This window comes from Melospiza georgiana, chromosome 27 (assembly GCF_028018845.1).
Source record: "Melospiza georgiana isolate bMelGeo1 chromosome 27, bMelGeo1.pri, whole genome shotgun sequence".
Taxonomy (NCBI): domain Eukaryota; kingdom Metazoa; phylum Chordata; class Aves; order Passeriformes; family Passerellidae; genus Melospiza; species Melospiza georgiana.
In genome coordinates, this window is record NC_080456.1 from 3,409,119 (window position 1) to 3,429,200 (window position 20,082).

General features: G+C 43.3%; 1 protein-coding gene across 1 annotated transcript in view; it reads right to left on the minus strand.

The window, feature by feature from the left end:
- The window catches only part of GRAMD1B (GRAM domain containing 1B), a 126,500-nt gene extending 110,633 nt beyond the window's left edge, over positions 1-15,867 (minus strand). The window contains exons 1-2 of the mRNA XM_058041228.1: positions 15,410-15,867; positions 350-427 (exon numbers count right to left, since the gene is read on the minus strand). Of these exons, the coding sequence (XP_057897211.1) occupies positions 350-427; positions 15,410-15,774 (443 nt within the window). The 5' untranslated portion in view covers positions 15,775-15,867. The remainder of the gene's footprint in view (positions 1-349; positions 428-15,409) is intronic.
- Positions 15,868-20,082: the final 4,215 nt, after the last annotated feature.

A 20,082-nucleotide genomic window follows, 5' to 3' on the forward strand; every position in this document is an offset into this window, starting at 1 on the left:
AGAAATTCTGGCTGGATGCATTCCCCCATGTTCAAAGTGATGAAAAATGCAGCTCTTTGGACAGAAATTCTGGTTGGATGCATTGCCCCACATTGAAGGCGATGAAAAATCATCAGCTTTTTAGACAAAAATTCTGTCTGGATTCATTGTCCTGTGTTCAAGGTGATGAAAAATCAGCTTTTTAGATAGAAATTCTTGCTGGATTCATTGTCCCACATTGAAGGTGATGAAAAATACACCTTTTTAGACATTGATAAGACCAATTTAAGCCCCATTTTTTGCTAACCAGCTGTGAGAAACACAAGGACACACAGGTGAGGTTTCAGGGGGTGCTCTGGCACGGACTCACCTGTCCTCGCGCACGGAGGGGCTCAGGAACCGCGCGGAGTCATCGTCGTGGCTGCTCTGCTGGCTGCTCTGCTGGCTGCTGCAACACAAACGGGCTCCGTCAGGGCTGGGCAGGCTCCGGGGACACCCAGAGCCCATCCTGGTGTCACCGAGCTCCTAGGGACACCCAGATCCCATCCTGGAACACCTGGGGACACCCAGATCCCATCCTGGAACACCTGGGGACACCCAGAGCCCATCCTGGTGCCACCGAGCTCCTGGGGACACCCAGAGCCCATCCTGGAACACCTGGGGACACCCAGAGCCCATCCTGGTGCCACCGAGCTCCTGGGGACACCCAGAGCCCATCCTGGAACACCTGGGGACACCCAGAGCCCATCCTGGTGTCACTGAGCTCCTGGGACACCCAGCTCCAATCCTGGTGTCACAGAATTCTTGGGGACACCCAGCTTCCATCCTGGTGTCACCAAACACCTGGGGACACCCAGAGCCCATCCTGGTGTCACCAACCTCCTGGGGACTCCCAGAGCCCATCCTGGAACACCTGGGGACACCCAGCTCCCATCCTGGTGTCACCAAACACTTGGGGACACCCAGCTCCCATCCTGGTGTCACAGAGCTCCTGGGGACAACCAGATCCCATCCTGGTGCCACCGAGCTCCTGGGGACACCCAGCTCCCATCCAGATTGAGCAAAACAGATCTGTGTGACCTAGTCTGGAACACTCAGCTTCAATCCAGATCACAGAAAACAGATCTGTCTGACCTCCTTTGGAACACTCAGTTTAAATGCAGATTGAGTAAAATACAGAAAGAACTGGGTAACCTCTTCTAAAACAGCCTAAATTCAGATGGAGGAAAACAGATATGACCTCCTCTGGAACACTCAGTTTCCATCCAGATCTCAAAAAACAGCTTTGGGAGCTCTGGAACACTCAGTTTAAATCCAGATCATAGAAAACAGATCTCTCTGACCTCCTTTGGAATACTCAATTTAAATTCAGATCAAGGAAAACACAGACAGAGCTGGGTAACCTCCTGGAAAACACAGTTTAAATCCAGATTGAGGAAAATATCTTTGTGACCTCTGGAACACTCAGTTTAAATCCAGATTGAGGAAAACAGATCTGTCTGACCTCCTTTGGAACATTCAACTTCAATCCAGATCAAAAAATACATCTTCGTGACCTCTGGAACACTCAGCTGTAAATCCAGATCTCACAAAACAGCTTTGGGACCTTTGGAACACTAAACTTAAATCCAGATCATAGAAAACAGATCTGTCTGACCTCCTTTGGAACACTAATCTTAAATTCAGATTGAGGAGAACATCTTTGTGACCTCTGGAACACTCAGCTTTGATCCAGATCACAAAAAACAGCTTTGAGACCTCTGGAACACTCAGTTTTAAATCCAGATTGAGGAAAACATCCAGCTTTGAGACCTCTGGAACACAAATTCAGATAGAGGAAAGCACAGACAGAGCTGTTCCACCTCCTTTGGAACACTCAGCTGTAAACCAAGATTACAGAAAACATCTTTATAACCTCTGGAACGCTCAGCTGTAAATCCAGATTACAGAAAACATCTGGGATGTTTTCTGAAAACCTGTGGCCTCTGGAACACTCAATTTTAAATCTACATCAAGGAAAACACAGACAGAGCTGGGTAACTCCTCTGCAACACTCAGCTGTAAACCCAATTTACAGAAAACATCTTTGTGACCTCTGGAGCACTGAGCTGTAAATCCAGATCCCAGAAAACGTCTTTGTGACCTCTGGAACACTCAATCTTAAATCCAGATTGATGAAAACACAAACAGAGCAGGGTAACTCCCCTGAAACACTCAGCTGTAAACCCAGATCCCAGGAAACATCTTTATAACCTCTGGAACACTCCATCTTAAATCCAGATCCCAGAAAACATCTTTGTGACCTCTGGAGCACTCAATTTTAAATCCAGGTCCCAGAAAACATCCTTGAGACCTCTGGAACACTCAGTGCAAACCCAGATCCCAGAAAACACAAGGTTCACGCTCCGCATTTGGGGTTGAAAGGAGGAACCAACAGGAAGATTTGAGTTTAAATCTGATTCACAACCAGTACAACCCCAATAACTCCCAATAAATCTCAATAAATCCCCCAAAAAAAAAATTCACAAAACTCCCAACAAATCCCAATAAATCTTAATAAATCCCAACAAATTCCCAAAAACCCCAATGAATCTCAATAAATCTCTGAGGGTTTGGAGTCTCAATCCCACTGCGTGACACTTCCCTGAAATATAAAAATGACCTTGCACATCACCTGGACAGCATTTCCTATAGCCAAACTCTCCAACACCAAGCTGCTGGGCGTTCATACCCTCCCCAGTCCCAGGTAGAAGTAGAAAAGATCAGTAAAAAAAACCAACTTTTGACTGAATTTCTGGCCAGCCTTGCAAGCCGAGCCCACAAGATGTCACTGTCCCCCCTGGAACGGGCGTTTTGTGGGCGATAATTGAATTTCCTGCACAATTTGTGCAGCTGGGTAAGAACAGTGCATCCCTAAAAGCAAATAAAGCTTTTTCTTGCGTTTCTGAGCTGTAGATCAATAGCTGGGTAAGAACAAGACATTCCTAAAAGCAAATAATTTTTATTTTTTTTTTTTACATTTCTGAGTTTCATTGTGGCCCAGTGGGCTGGGGAAGAGCAGAGGGGGAACCACATTTACCTTCCTCTGCCAAAGAATTCCCCTGTTTGATCAGAGGAAGCATTGCAGGGATTATTTCTATTTTTAAATTTCTTCTTTCTGCATAGAAAATCCTCTCACCAAAATTTCCCATTTCAGTTCAGGTGGAGCAGATGGACCCAAAGCAGAATTCACCCAAGGAGAATTCCCAGACTGTCCCAGGCCAGCAGTGCTGGGAGCAGCTAATAAAGCAAATAAAGCAAATAAAGCTTTTTCTTGCATTTCTGAGCTGTAGATCAACAGCTGGGTAAGAACAAGACATTCCTAAAAGCAAATAAAGCTTTTTCTTGAATTTCTCAGCTTCACTGTGGCCCAGAGGACTGAGGAAGAGCAGAGAGGGAACCACATTTAAATTTTTCTCTCAAAGAATTTCCCTTTTTGATCAGAGGAAGCAGTGCAGAGATAATTTCTCTGATTTCTTCTTTCTGCACAGGAAAACCTCCCCAGCAAAATTTCCCATTTCAGTTCAGGTGGACCCGAACTCACCCAAGGAGAATTCCCAGACTGTCCCAGGCCAGCAGTGCTGGGAGCAGCAAATAAAGCAAATAAAGCAAATAAAGCTTTTTCTTGCACTTCTGAGCTGTAAATCAACAGCTGGGTAAGAAAAATGCATTTCTAAAAGCAAATAATTATTTTTTTTGCATTTTTGAGTGTCATTATGGAGAGCAGAGAGGGAACCACATTTACCTTCCTCTGCCTGAGGAATTCCCCCTTTTTTTTGATCAGAGGAAGCGTTGCAGAGATTATTTCTCTAATTTTTTCTTTCTGCACAGAAAATCTGCGCAGAAAAATCTCCAATTTCAGTTCAGATGGAGCCAAACTCACCCGGAGAGAATTCTCAGACTGTCCCCAGCCAGCACCACGTGCAAACTCCCTTTGGGACAGCTCAACTGAACCTTAGACCTCTCCTCCTCCTCCTCATCCACCCCACAAAGTTCACATTCCAAATGAAGGTTTAAAATTTAACAGAAGCCAGGCATTGCAGCTCATTGAAATTCAACACCTCAGCTCCAGATTGTGAGCAATTAAAAACTCAACAGAAAAAAAACCAAAAAAAAACCAAAAAAAACCCCCCACTTTTTACCCACCTGTCCCTTTCAGCATTATCTGTGCCTTGCAGAAAGCTTTGGGATTTTTTTAACACAACATAAAATTATTTCAACTTTCTGGTTATTAGGCAGTGAAGCTGTTAAATTCACTAAAATGCTCAGAGCCTGTTGTTTTGTGATGTTTTTCAGTCCACTGGAGGATAACCTGCTATTAAGTGTTCCTTTGGAAGCGTGTGATGACAATTTAAAATACGGGATAATGACAGGAGACGAAAGGAAGGTGGGATTTGTTCTGAGGAATAGCAAGGAAAGAAGTGCTCAGACAGAATTTTGTATCCACGGAGAAAGTAAAAAAAGCTGGATAAAACTGTCAGGAAATCAGCAAAACTGATCCTCTCATTCCTAAGCTCAGCAGTGATAAACCTGAATTTGGAAAATATTTAAGCTTAAATTTGGAAAAGGTTTAAACTTGAGTTTGGAGAAGGTTTAAACCTGAATTTGGAAAAGCTTTAAACCTGAATTTGGACAAGGTTTAAACCTGAATTTGGAAAAGGTTTAAACCTGAATTTGGAAAAGGTTTAAATCTTCATTCCTAAGCTCAGCAGTGATAAAACTGAATTTGGACAAGGTTTAAACTTGAATTTGGAGAAGGTTTAAACTTGAACTTGATAAAGGTTTAAACCTGAATTTGGACAAGGTTTAAAGTTGAATTTGGAAAAGGTTTAAATCTTCATTCCTAAGCTCAGCAGTGATAAACTTGAATTTGGAAAAGGAGCTCAGGGTGTTCCTTTTGTTCCTATAATTTCTAAGACAATAAAAATACCTTCAGCTTTGTGCCCTGTGGTTTTTCCTTAATTCTCATGCCAACTCGTTAATTATTAGTTTAGAAAATGAAGAAAAATCCTCCACACAGATTAACCAGGCCTTCTAACAGTTAAATCTTTGAAGGTTCTGCTTCCAGCACTCCTCCACCAAGCAATTTACCCAGTACAAAAATCCCATTTTTCTACTGACTAAACCCAGGTGTTCCGATCCCACACACTTTGTTTGAAGCAAATTCGAATTTTGCTGCTGTTGCCTTAAATATTTCAATATTTCTCTCGCACTTGGGAAGTTCTGAGCCATACACCAGATTTTGTACTATTAATATTCACTTTAAAAGGCAGAAAAGTCTCATTTTGTTCCGAGATTTCAGTCTCTGAAGGATGAGGCAGAGCCAGGATCTCTGATTTTATGCATGAACAGCAGAAGATATTTATCAGGATTTCACAAGGTTCAGTCACTCGGGTCGATGTCTGCACACCAAGAACCTTCTGGAACTCCTGTGCCCTCCAGGTGTGGGTGAGGAACCCACTGTGCTTTTCTGCCTCCAGGGTTTTTTTGGTAGAATTTTAATCCAAGGATTTTTTATTTATTTTTCCACAGTGAAGGATGAGTGGGATAAGGGAAGAAATAGGATAGAAAGAGCTGGAAAATGGGATCAGTGAAAGAGTTTGGGGCATTATCCAAAAAAAAAAAAAAAAAAAGTCCCAGCTTTTAGTGAGAATTCCAGGTCTGAACCCGGCTGAGAATTTTATATTATATTTATATTTAAATTTTATATTTGTTTAATTAACCCGTTTATTTGTAAGGCTTTGGGTATTATGTATAGATAAAAGGGCTCTGTAATCACCTGTAAATTGCGGTGTGCATTTGGGAGCTATCCCACAATAAACAAACACTTTGTAACTTTAAACTTTTAGTTAGAGAGTTTTGGGATATTGGTACCAGATCAATATCCATGTTGGGAATGGGATGTACCAAAGTTAGGAACATGTATTTGTATTTTGGGTATTCAATACTTGTGTAGATAAAAGGGCTCTGTAATCACCTGTAAATTGCGGTGTGCATTTGGGAGCTATCCCACAATAAACACACAATTTCTAACTCCAAACTGTTAAAGAGTTTTTGGATATTGGTACTAGATCAATATCCATATTGGGAATGGGATGTACCAAAGTGATGAATATTTGTATTTTGGGTATTCAGTACCTGTATGGATAAAAGGACTCTGTAATCACCTGTGAATTGTGGTGTGCATTTGGGAGCTATCCCACAATAAACAAACAATTTCTAACTCCAAACTATTAAAGAGTTTTTATCCCTCACAGTTGGGTATCAGTACTAGATCAATATCCATGTTTTTAATAAATCACTCGCTGATTTTAATAAACCACTAGATCAATATCCGTATTTCTGATAAATCACTTGCAAAGGGTTACAAGGGGCAGCGTGGCCGAGTCCTCTCCACTCCCCTCATTCATTTCACAAAGAAAAACATCAACACATCAACCCCAACCTCCCAGCGGGCCCGACGAGCCCTTTCACCAACATCTTATTTACACACCAACAGCAGAGTGTTCTTCTGTTTCCTCCAGCTGGAAACAGAACCACGGAGATAAGGAAAATGGGAATTAATTGTTAAATTCCGCAGGCAGGGCAGGATCTGGATGGCCCAATGGCAAATATTTGCTGACCAGATAAGATCAACAGCATTTCAGTCCCGGGCTGTTTGTAAATCATTCCTATTTAATGCTATTGGGTGACTGGTCACCCTAAAGCACACAAATACTGGAAGGCAAATATTTGGAAATAAAACCACAAAGTGCCACGCAAAGGCAGTGAGGTTCAGCCAAAAAAAAAAAAGAAAAAAACACCCAAAACAAACAAACAAACAAACACCCTCTCCCCCCCCCAAAAAAAAACACAAAAAAAAAAACCCCAAACAAAACAAAAAAACACCCCAAAACTAAAAACAAAACAAAACTTCCCCCCCCAAAATTAAAATAAATTAATAAAACAGGGCTGGTGGAATTCTGGCACAGACTACCAGAAACAAATGGCAGAAAATCTGCAGTCCCAACAAAAAGCACATCAGCACCCTCAGGAGACCGGGAGGCAGCAGATAAGAAAGAAAAAAAAAATAAAAAAAATCACTTTTTTGGGAGCACTTTAGGCCTCATTTGAACCTGCAGGTTCAAAAAGGAAAAAGTTCCATTAATGCTGAGTTGCTACCAAGCCATCATTTGTGTGTTTGTCATTTGAATTTCAGATTCAAAGAGTCACCACATAGATACTCCTAAAGAACCCCATAGATATCCCTGGATCATTTTTCCATAATGGAAGAGGATCTAAAACCATCATTTTACAGGTTTTTTTTGGTTTTTTTGCTTATCACAATCAGCAGTTTCTTAGGGAAAAATAAAATCACATCACTCAGGATTTTTCCTCTAGAAGATACCACAATATTTTCCACACACGTTGAAGCGAGAAAAAGGGGAATGACCATTAAAAATGAATGGAATGACCAAAAAAAAAAAAAAAAATTAAAATCACATCACTCAGGTTTGTGCTCATGGGTTTTCCAGAGCCACCAAAAGCAGGGAAAAGCAGCTGAGACCATGAACCACTTGTCTTCCCAAAATCCTCAGTTAACAGCTCCAGCTACAAGCAAAAATGGGGGGGGAAAAGGCATTTTCCACTTCCACGACGAAATCCCGGTGCAGCCATCAGTTCTGCACACAAATGAGATTTTTTTTACGGGAATTTCAGCAGAAATGAGCGAGCCCAGAGCACGCCCACTTCCCAATTCTCAGAGAGGAGCAGCCCCAGTTCCCCCCCTCCTAAGCAGGGCTGGAAAGGGGAAGTTCAGCAAAAACCGAGAAGTGCCAAATTTGGAGCTGCTCATTCTGCAGCTTCTCGGAACAGAGTGACCAAAACCACCCAGGGCTGCCCAGAGCTCCCCAAACACCCCAGAAATCTCCTCCATGATGTTCCCAAATACTTCTCCATGATATTCCCAAAGACTTGGATCACTTTTCCATAATTGAAGGGGATCTATAACCTTAATCTTGCATTTATTTTGTTTTTTTTTTTTTTTACTTTTCACCATCAGCAGTTCCTTAGGGGAAAAAAGAATAAATCACATCACTCAGGATTTTTCCTCTAGAAAATACCACAATGTTTCCCACACGTGCTGAAGTCAGAAAAATGGGGAATGACCATTAATTTATTCCCAGAAATCCTCAGAGTGAATTTCAGTTTAATTAAGGAAGGGCTACTTGAAATGAAAGGCTCGTTTACCTTTATAAGCCAATTCAAAATATCCAAGCCACCAATTTGTAAATAACTTTAGCTCAAGTTCCAACAAATCAATTCACTGTTAACTAATTGATATCACTAGAGGGGTTAAGAAAAAGTTTTTTTTTAAGGAAAAAAGGGGAATTTTTTACCTCAGAACGTGAAGGGAAGCAGCCTCAGAGCCCGGTGCTGAGCAGTGCTGGAGCCTCCCCTCATTTGTTCCACGCTTTGAGATAAGTTATCAGGATTTCATCTGAAAAACCTCCACATTTGCGTAGTTGGCAGCTCCAGAAACCTCCAGCTCCTCAGCACAGACACTTTGCTGAGCTGGGATGCAATTCTTCTCATAACACACTTCATTTTTAATGGGTTAGAGGCACTTTAGGACTTGGACAAGCCTTTCCTTTTGGGTGAATCCACAGTCAGAGTTTCCAGCAAAAACCAAACCTGAGGAAATTCACCTACACAAGTGTCAAGAACTGCCGCACCACAAAATCCACAAGTTTTGCATTTTCTGCAGCACCAACATTTCACCCTTAACCAGCCCCGCTCTTAGGCCAAAGGGAGAGCTGCCCTTAAATCGAAGCCTCAATGATCAACTCAGCAATTCTTGCCCCAAAAATCACGTGCAGGTCCTGAAATTACAGGCAAGGCCGGCTTGGAGAGGTAAATAATAAATTCTAGCTGATCCACTGCCTTATGGCCACATCAATAATGCATGCAGGCTGCATGCACAGCAAAATGCCACCAGATTGAAGAGAGAAACATCAGCATGTCCTGATAAATAATAAAAATAAAAAATATTGTGCAGCTGCGTGCAGGGTTTGTGGTTTATAAAGGTAAATAACTTCATTACCTGGCTGGGAAATGATGGGAGGGGAGGCGCTGTCTGCATCCCTCATAAAAAAAAAAAAAATCTTATTTATCATCTGTAGAGCAACCTTGAGGTTTGGGCCATCATTCTTTGAGCAAGGACAGGTTCCAGGGACAGCCCTGCCCCCAGGAATTGCCTTCCTGCTCTCTCACCCTGAACACCAGGGGCAGGAAAGGCTCCCCCAGCCCTCCCTGGGGTTGTGTGGAAGGAAAAGAACATTCTCCCTCCTGCTCTGGCAGCTCTAGGAGACCCTGCAGGGAAACAAAGCGAAATTAATTATCCAGGCTGTTAAAAACTAAGCAGCACGTGGGAGTCTCTAGGTGAGAAAAACAGATTTGGCCTGTCACTGTCACATTTTCTAAAAAACCCCTGTGCCAGGACTGAAAAGCCTGAAAAAGAAAAGAAATGTAAACAGAAATGTAAACAATAATTATCTGAGCGTTTGGAATGTGGTCTGGAGGTTGCTCACCAACAGCTGCATCTTTGATTGGTTCCATGTGAATTATTTTTAATTAATGACCAATCCCAGCCCAGCTGTGTCATGACTCTGGTCAGTCGCGACATTTTATTATCCTTCTGGATGTTTCCTTTCTCTTTTTTTTAGTAGAACAAAGCTCACAGTTACCTAGGCTGTTAAAAACTAACCAGCACATGTCTCTTTCTGTTTCTTTATTAAAACCGAGCTCACAGTTACCTAGGCTGTTAAAAACTAACCAGAACGTGGGAGTTTCCGGGTGAGAAAAGCAGACCTGGAGCACTGGAGATCTGAAATGGTTTGTTTATTCGCTGCATGCTAATGGTCACAGAGCTCTTGCAGAGCAAGGAGCAGCTTGGCTGCAGCACAGCCTGATCCCTGCCAGATTTGCTGGGAAAACCCTGCCACCAACCAGGCACCTGCCCAGGGGACAGAAATAAAAGTACCAGGCTCCAAAAATGAAATTCCAGCAGTGTTGAATTTGCTGGGTCCCCAGGACGAGGGGGGAAATGAGTGAATCTGACTCCATGTTCTTAAAAGGATATTGTTATATTAATTATATTATATTATATTATATTATATTATATTATATTATATTATATTATATTATATTATATTATATTATATTATATTATATTATATTATATTATATTATATTGTATTATATTACATTGTATTATATTACATTGTATTATATTACATTGTATTACACTATATTATATTACATTGTATTGTATTACATTGTACTGTATTGTATTACATCATATTACATAGTATTATATTGTATTATATTGTATTATATTGTATTATATTGTATTATATTGTATTATATTGTATTATATTATATTATATTATATTATATTATATTATATTATATTACATTGTATTATATTACATTGTATTATATTACATTGTATTATATTATATTACACTGTATTATATTACACTGTATTATATTACATTGTATTACATTGTATTATATTAGATTGTATTACATTATATTGTATTATATTATATTACATTACATTGTATTGTATTATGCTATACTAAAACTATACTAAAGAATAGAGAAAGGATACAGACAGAAGGTTTAACAAGATTGATAATAAAAACTCGTGACTGCTTCCAGAGTCCCAACACAGTTTGGCTGTGATTGGTCATTAAATCAAAACAATTCACGTGAAACCAATCAAACAAGCAGCTGTTGGATAAACAATGTCCAAACACATTCCAAAGCAGCAAAACACAGGAGAAGCAAATCAGATAATTGTTGTTTTCATTTTTCTCTGGGGTTTCTCAGCTTCCCAGGAGAAGAAATCCTGGTGAAGGGATTTTTCAGAAAATGTGACCCAGCAGCTTGATGGCAACTCAGCCAGAGAAATGGAGCGACTGGGAGCAAACTGTGTTTATTTCTGTTTGTCTCTCCAGCGGGGGGCACAGCCCGATGGCTGCTGCCTTCACCAGGTGAGATTTGGGGATTTGCACACTCACGGGGTGCCTGCACTCCCAGCACACACTGGGGACACCTGGGACACCGGGCAGGCCAAGCTCTGTCACTGAGCAGCAGGTGAACGATGACATGAAAGCTTGGGGAGTGATCTGCTGCACAAACCCCTCAGCTGCTGCCATAGGACACAAAATAAAACAATGCAGACACTGGAGCTTTAAGGGAAGAAGAAGGGACAGTTTATTTTCTTACTCTAATATTTATAAACTCTTAAAAGTGATAGTGGATTGGAGGATGAAAATGCTACTTCCTCAATGACACTGGGCAAACTAACAGTCTAATAATTTTTTCTTCTTCCAGAAAAGAGTGTAAAACAATAATTATTTACATAAAAGTGTGTGAGAAGCTTCATTACCAGACTGTAAACATCAGAAGGCTTGGAAGAGCTCAGAAGAACGGGGTGACACAGCACAGCTGTCCCTGCTGCCCTCAAACATCAGACGGCACAAAGGTGACACTGGGAGCATCTGTCACCAGCAGCAGGGGCACAGCAGGACAGAGCAGGTGCTCTGTGTGACCCTGATAAAGCAGCAAACAGGCAATTTCTGTTTTGTAGCAAAACAGCTTCTTGTCCTGCAAAAGTTACATTTTACTCAGGGCACAGCAAAGTTTACCCCAGGTCTGTCAAATGAATGCCAGAAACCCCTCAAGGTTTATCACCTTTTCCATGGCCAGCTCCCCACAGGTTCTGCTTCTAAAAAATGTGTATTTTATGATTGGCTTTTTGCAAATATTCAAATGAATGTTATATGTGTTATGTTAGAAAGCGATGCTGTGTTAATTTTCTTAAGTAGTGTGTTAAATATGGTTTTAGGTTATAACATAATGTTAAAATAGAAACTATTAAATAAGATACGTTTTTTAAAAGAGAGGAATGAGGTACTTGAAGTGAGATAGCAGCCACAGGACACCTAAATCTTTCAGAAAAAGAGAATTTGTTGCTCCATTATGAGAAGGAATGAACTTCTTCCTGCCTTGCCCAGCCCTGAAGAGCTGTCAGGATTCTTAGGAAGAAGCTGACACTGCCCAGACAGAATCCTGTGTTTGAATGGAATTTATACATCATGGATGAGGTGTATGAATATGCAATAGGTTGTTGCTTTTAAGGGTTAATCCTCTGTTAAGGTGGGTCCTTTTTTGGGCTTATTTTGCCCAGAAGGAGGTACCTGGCCTGTCCATAACTCTTTGTTTTTATTGTCTCATATTGCCCTAATCATAATTGCCCAAATTATTATTATTACTCTAATTATATTTCTATTTTTATAACCATTTCATTACTATTAAATCTCTAAAATCCCCAAACCGAGTGATCGGCGTTTTCCCCACGCTCCCCTGTGCTGTTGGCTCTGCTGTGGTGGGAGAGCCCAGGGCTCATCCCTGCACTCTGCCAGCTCAAGGCTCAGCCCTGTGACCAAACCTGGGCTAGGGAGGGAAAATTCCATTTGCAAACGCCCTGTTTGCCGTGGCAGAAAGGATGGATCCGGAGCCTGCTGCAGGTGAAGAAAGGAGGTGCCAGGCTGGTTTTGTTGTGCTAATGCCACCTAAGCCGTCCCCCACTCCGCCTCCCTTCCAGTCACTGCTTGGGAAACGTCACCCAAAAATCCCTTGGGGATGAATAAGCAGGAAATTGTCAGCGTGGCAACATTTGTAAACGAGAAATCTACAAGGAAACTTAGCTCTTTCTTCCACCTTCACACCAAAATAAACAGCTTGGCCTGCCTGAAACTCATTCACAATGAAAAAATTCAAATTAAGTCCTTCAGCTGGAGGATTGGATCCTTCATCGTCTGAACCTGTGACCATAACTTCAATATTCTGACACTTCAGCACGTGCCTCGTGCATTATCTTTCACATTTTGTGCGCTGTGCCTGAATCTCTGCTTGCACCACAGAAATATTTCCTAAATCAGAAGCATTTCCCAAATCAGAAATATTTTCTAAATCAGAAATGTTTCCCAAATCAAAAGTATTTCCTAAATCAGAAATATTTCCTAAATCAGAAATGTTTCCCAAATCAAAAGTATTTCCCAAATCAGAAATATTTCCTAAACCAAGAGATGGTTTTCAATGTTAACTTGCTGAGAGGGATTATCAGCTCCTCAATGGCATGAATTCATTGATGAAAGTTCTTTAAAAATTAATAAGCTGGCAGACTGACCTTGCTAAAGGGACCTGATGAAAGAAGAATTTATCAGATGATCAGAGTGGATATTCAAAGCTCTGCCCTGAGAACACTCAACACCACAGCAGTGAGTCAGTGTGGTTCGGTGGGTGCAGAAATGCCAAAGTTTTCTCTTTTTCTGGAAGTTCAGCACACCCTTTAAAAACAACCCCACAGATCAGCTGCACAGGAGCTGCAAACAGTGGGAGAAAACTTGGCCCACACCAAGCCTGATTTATAAATTTATATAAATTTCTTGGAGAAAACTTTAAAGTGTCTTGTGGGTTTGGGGCCTTCAGGAAAGGCAGATTGTTAAAGGAGGAGTTATGTAGTTAGAGGAAGAGTTAATTCCAGTGGATGTAGATTGTAAAGAGTTAATTCCAGTGCATGCAATTGTTAAAGAAGAGTTAATTCCAGTGCATGTAGATTGTTAAAGAAGAGTTAATTCCAGTGCATGCAGATTGTAAAGAAAGAGTTCATTGCAGTGCAGGTAGGTGTTAAAGAAGTTAATTCCAGCGCATGTAGATGTTAAAGAAGAGTTAATTCCAGTGGATGTAGATTGTTAAAGAAGAGTTAATTCCAGTTCATGCAGATTGTTAAAGAAGAGTTAATTCCAGTGGATGTAGAATGTGAAGAGTTAATTTCAGTGGATGTAGATGTTAAAGAAGAGTTAATTCCAGAGCATGTAGACTGTTAAAGAAGAGTTAATTCCCCAGCATGTGGGGTGCCCTGCAGAGGGTTGCATAAGGCGCAGCTTTATCTCCTGTGGCCACACAATTACAATGCCTGGGCACTCATTCCCGGTGCTGACAGGCTCCTGGAGGCCTTTGGGAGTGATTTGTGTCCTTTCCAGCCAAAGGACTGTGTGACTTTCAGGTCAGGAGAGCTGCCAGGGGCTGAGCCCAGCCACCCTGACACACAGACCCACTGGGCTGCTGGTGTGTCCCTCCTGTGCCCCCTTTGTACTGAGCTGAGGATGGCAAGGGAAGTCTCAATGGCAGGAATGAGCATCACCCAAAAACACTGGCAGGGCTTGGCAGCATCACTGCCACACCTGTGAAAATCGGAAATATTTCCTAAACCAAGAGATGGTTTTCAATGTTAACTTGCTGAGAGGGTGTCACAGTTTGGCGTGAAAATATATGATCCCTGGTGTGAGGTGTGACCAGGAATAGAGCAAAGCAATCCCAAAAAACTCACTTCCTTTTCAAACCAGGACACTGGGATTATCAGCTCCTCAATGGCATGCACTCATTGATGAAAGTCCTTTAAAAATTAATAAGTTACACCAGAGAGGTCACTCCTGTCTTTCAGGTCTCCTCAGGACACCTCAGTGAGGTTAAAACTTCTCACCCACTGGCTCTGTGTCACCTGGAGCAAGGACAGAGCCTTGTCCTGCCATTCCCAAACATCTCCCAGGCCTTTTCCTCCCACACCTGTGAAAATCAGAGATATTTCCTAAACCAAGGGATGGTTTTCAACGTTAACCTGCTGAGAGGGATTATCAGCTCCTCAATGGCACGCACTCATTGATGAAAGTCCTTTAAAAATTAATAAGCAGAGAGGTCACTCCTCTCTCTCAGGTCTCCTCAGGACACCTCAGTGGGGTTAAATCTTCTCACCCACCGGCTCAGTGTCACCTGGAGCAAGGACAGAGCCTTGTCCTGCCATTCCCAAACAGCTCCCAGGCCTTTTCCTATTTTCCTCCCACACCTGTGAAAATCATAAATACTTCCTAAACCAAGAGGAACTTGCTGAGATGGATTATCAGCTCCTCAATGGCACACATTCATTGATGAAAAGTCCTTTAAAAACTAATAAGCTACAGCATGGAGGTCACTCCTCTCAGGTCTCCTCAGGACACCTCAGTGGGGTTAAATAGGACACCTCAGTGGGGTTAAATCTTCTCACCCACTGGCTCAGTGTCACCTGGAGCAAGGACAGAGCCTTGTCCTGCCATTCCCAAACAGCTCCCAGTCCTTTTCCTCTGGCACCAGCGCATCCAACCAACACCACGCCACGCTGCAGCCAACAGGCGAGGACAAAGCGCGGGGAGGAGCCGCATCCAGGGCACCGCCAGACCCTTCCAGGCTATTTTGGGCAGCATCCCCTGGGCCTGAGAGGGAGGGGAGCGGGCACAGGACCTACCTGCTCTCACTGCACTCCTTCTTCTCTCGGACGCGCAGCCACTTCCGAAGGAGGAAGCGCTTGCGGCGCGGGGAGGCGCTGGGAGTGGAGCAGTTGGACCAGGGGGTGTCCTCGTCACTGGACGGGGTGATCTCAATGGAGGGGAGCTGCAGGTATTCCTTGCTGGAGGAAGGCGACTCCGGGCACCTGCCGGCCTCCAGGCTCTGCTCCTGCACGTTCTTCATCCTCCTCATCTTGAAGCGCCTCCTGCGCAGGGTCGGGGTGGACGAGCTGGACCAGGCGCAGCCGCCCTCCAGCACCTGCTGCTGCTCGGGGACCCGCAGCGCCGGGAGCTGCAGCGTCTCTGTCATGTTGGCAGCTGGCATCGGGCGCCCTTTCCTCCTTCTGCTCCCACCCCCAGGCGCTCGGAGCTGTGATCTCGGCGTAAACCACACCGCAAAGCCACAAACTCGCCTTCCTCCTTCCTCCTCCTCCTCCTCCTGCTGCTGCTGCCCTCCCTCTCAAGCAGGAAACCTCATGTTCTTCACGTGCTCTCGCCGCGCACCCAGCGCGCTGGCCGGGGCGCACTCATGTCACAAGTTTCGAGTTTCTTTTCTCCTTCTCCGCTCTACAAAAAGTCCCTCCCTTGCCCTGCCCGCTCTCCCTCTCTCCGAGCAGGCCCGGCCCTGCCACAAGGCTTGGCCGGCTTCCAGCGCCCTCCCCGGCCCCCTTTCGCCTTGGAGGAAAAATCTCGGGGGAAACTCGGCTGCGGTTTCTTCTCGAGAGACGAGGCAAGCATGGAGAGGAGCGGCGTGGAGCTGTGGGGAGGGCAGAGAGAGAGAAACAGAGGGGAGGGGAGGAACAAGGCTCGATAAAAATCCGGGAAGAAGGAGCGGCAGGAGCAGCTTGCGCTGTGTGAGCAGCGGCTGAGACGGGCAGCGGAGCCCGCTCCCGATCCCGGCACACCCGGGGTTTGTGTTACCGAGGGCCGCAAACCCTCGGGGGAAAAGGGGAAGGAGAGGGAAGAGCCTCCCGGAGGAGCCAACTGGGCTGGGTTGTCCCTTTTTGTCCCCTTTTTGTCCCCTTTTTGTCCCCTTTTTGTCCCACCTTCCTGCTCAGCCAGCCCACCCCGAGAGGGGTCAGCGAGCGAGCTTGGACTTTCAGCCTCCTTTCACAATAATTTCTGTTTTTTTTCTTTTTTTCTTTCCTCTCTTTGTTTTGTTTGTTTTAGGGTTTTTTTTATTTTTGTTATTTATTTGGAGTTTTTTGTTGTTTTGAGGGGTTTTGTTTTGCTTTTGGTGGGTTTTTGGTTTTTTTGGGGTTTTTTGTCATTTTGGTTTGGTTTTGGTTTGGTTTCTTTTTTTGAGTTTGTTTGTTTGGGTTTTTGATTTTTTGAATATTTTGTTTGTTTGAGTTTTTGATTTTTTTTTTTTGGTTTTGATTTTTTTGATTTTTTTTTTTGTTTGCTTGGATTTTTAATTTGTTTGTTTGTTTGGGTTTTTGATTTTTTGGGAGGGTTTGAATTTTTGTTTGTTTGTTTTGATTTTTTGATAATTTTTTTGTTTGTTTGTTTGGGTTTTTGATTTTTTTTTTTTTTTTTTTTGTCCCCATTGACTGCTCACAGAGAAGCCGAAGAAGGAGGAGGAGGGGGATTGAGGAACAGCCAAAAAAGCAGCAGCACAGCAGCAGCAGGTGGCAGCAAAACTGGTCGGGATTTCAGCTCAGTTTCACACGAGTGGAAACTGATTTAAAAGAGTTTTTGGGGTGATGCTGCTTCCAAAATGCCCTTTGGGGATGGAGGGGACGAGGTGCAGGACAGCACACAGGCCACACACGCCGAGCAGCAGCCAAAGGACACGGCTTGCAAAATTCCGGTGACGAAATCAAATCAGGGAAAATGTTGTGACACGATTCTCCATCAGTATCCTCTGAATTTCCCTGTCTGAGGCTCTATTTCCATGTTAAAAAATAAGATATAAATTAAATCCTCTAAGGCAGTGACTAAAACTCAGCTGCGTGAATTTCGAGCGTGTTCTCTCTCAAAAAAAAAACCCCACAAAAACATCTCTAAATCAACCTGACACAGCTTCAGCTTTCATTGTTCCAACAGCCTGAACCTTTAAAAATATTAGCTTCAGGTTAGAAAATATTTGTCAACCCAAATGAAAATAGTTATTCTTGCCTTGGTTTTGTTTGAAAATAAACTTCACAGGAACCCTGAACATCAGAAAGTGCCATCTAGGACAGAGCCAATGTGTCAGGAAAGGAAAATTTAGAGCAGCAGGAACAAGGGGAAGGAACCATTTCAATCAAATGACAGAGCGGTTTAAATGCTCAAGTGCTAAATTTAATTTCTGCTCTGTCCTTTTTGCTCCGCTCATTCTGTAAGTTAATAGCCTGACAGCTCTTCAGATGGATTTCTGGAGAATCTGTCACCTTGGTATCCATGCACCAGGTGCACACACACAAACAGAATGCCTTCACAAGCACCCACTCAAAAAGGGAAACTCAGATAAAAGTGGTTTCTTGTTTTCTTTTGAAGTCCAAGAAACAAAAAATCTACAGTTCAGACAAAATGCCAGCATTACAAATATTGCCATTTTGTCTGGATGGGCAGCTTTGCATCTTCCCTGATCCCTTTTCTCCCACGCCTTGCCACGATTTCTACCTCGTCACCAGAGTCTGAAGCATTCCTGGCTACCCCGTAATTCCAAAAATTACATTTCAGCTTCATCCCATGGCCTCTGGCCACCAAACCCCCGCAGCATCACTGCTGAATTTCAACAGGAGAATGTGAACATTGCCAGAGGGTGAAGGGGAGGGCAGGAGCAGCCCTTTGGAGGTTGCCATGAGGGTTTGATCCGGGCATTAATGAGTTTGACCTCCCGTGGGATCTCTCATCAAGAGCCTCGTTTAATTGCAGCAACGAGAACAAACGGGGGCCAGAGCTCGAGCTCCGGAGTGATCCTTCACACAGTGGGCATTGCAAACCCCCAGAGTGCTCACAGCAATTGTCTAATTAATCCACAGGAGACTCATCCTGGCCCAGAGCAGCTTTGGGAACTGTGGAGAGCCTGGTTCAAGCATGGCTTAAAGAAAGAGGCCATGAAGGTATACAGCTGATGGGAAAGTAAAGGGCAGCTGTAAAGCAGCAGTTCCCAGGCTTGATTTTGTAATTAACTAGGTTCTCAGGCACCTTTTCTATAAACAGCAGGATTCTCAGACAGTCTTCTCATAACAGTCCTTGGCTGCTCTGGGAACAGATATGAAGGTTTTGAGAACAGATATGAAGGTTTTGAGAACTTTTCATATCACAGTGAGAACACTAATTTTGGTTTCAATAAACAAGCACGGGTATTGTAAACAAAAGGAGGGGTTAGAGTTTTCTCTGTAACCTATCGTGAGCTCGGATTTTGCAATATGCATGAAGTTAATTAACACTATTATAAAGGGTGACTGATTTGATCAATAAATCGGAGTCGATGCTGATCAACAACAAGATGGGTCGTCTCCCTTCGCTTTCAACAGGGAACCACGTTGTTACCTGAGCAAAAGCTGCTGCTGTCACCAGGCTGATTTTCCACCTGATCCCCACCAAACTCCAGTGCAGCTCACTTGGACTAAATTCCTTTTCTCATCATCTTTGCACATGAAATCATTCTGTACCCAGGGAGTTCCTCTCACCAGCGCTGCCCCTTTAACTCCGAGCCCTGCAGGGATTAATGCCCAGCCCTCCTTTGCATTCCCAGCACAATTTTATCCCAGAGGAGATGCCGGGCACCTGCCTGATGCCATGGGAAAAGAGAGAAGCTTTGCCATGGAGCCAGCTCCAACACCTGACCCAGAGTGAGAGATTCCAGCCTATTTCTGTCCCGGCACCCTCTCCCCGGCCTCGCTTCGTGGCTATTCCTGCAGTTCAATGTTGGGTTTATTCCAGAAATAATGGAGTGTTTGGAATAAATGCTTGTCGATGCTCCAGGTTGATCAACAGATATTTCTCCTCCTCAGATACTCTGGGTGCTGCAGGGCCCTCAGGAAAGGGCTTGCAAATGAAGCAATTAGGAAAGAAAAATGCTGTAAAAATATTGAAATCCCCTCCCTGAAGGAGGAACACGAGCCCAGGTTCTTTGCAGGCCTTTCCATGAGGGATTTCCCTTGGGTTCAAGGGATGCAGAATGGGAGATGAATACAGAGGAGCAGCTTGCACTGAGAGTATGCGGTAAAAAACCAATTTTATTAATTAAAAACAGATATTTTCAAGCACAGGAAATACATTTCAGCTTCTTCAGAAGTTGAACTGAGTCAGTCAGACCACATCTGGCTGCAGAGGCTCTGCCAGGCCAGGCAGGGACAGTGGAGCCCTCCCAGCCTGGGAAGAACTCAAGCAGAATTCCCCTTTTTTCCCATAGTTAAACACCATCTTTAAATTATTTCCTTCTCTGTCACACAGCTGGGAGTGGCAGGTTCAGCATGAGGAACCTGCAGCTCAGGCATGACCCTGCTCAGCCAAAATTCTGATTTTCCAAAGTTCGAAAACATACAGAGAATTTTTTTTTATTGGTTTGTTGGGTTTAGGTATTTGTTTGGGGTTTGTTGGTTTGGTTTTTTGTGGAGTTTTTTCTGTGTTTTTTGTTTGTTTGTTTGTTTGTTTGGGTTTTTGTGGAGCTTTCTGTTTTTGTTTGTTTGTTTGGGGT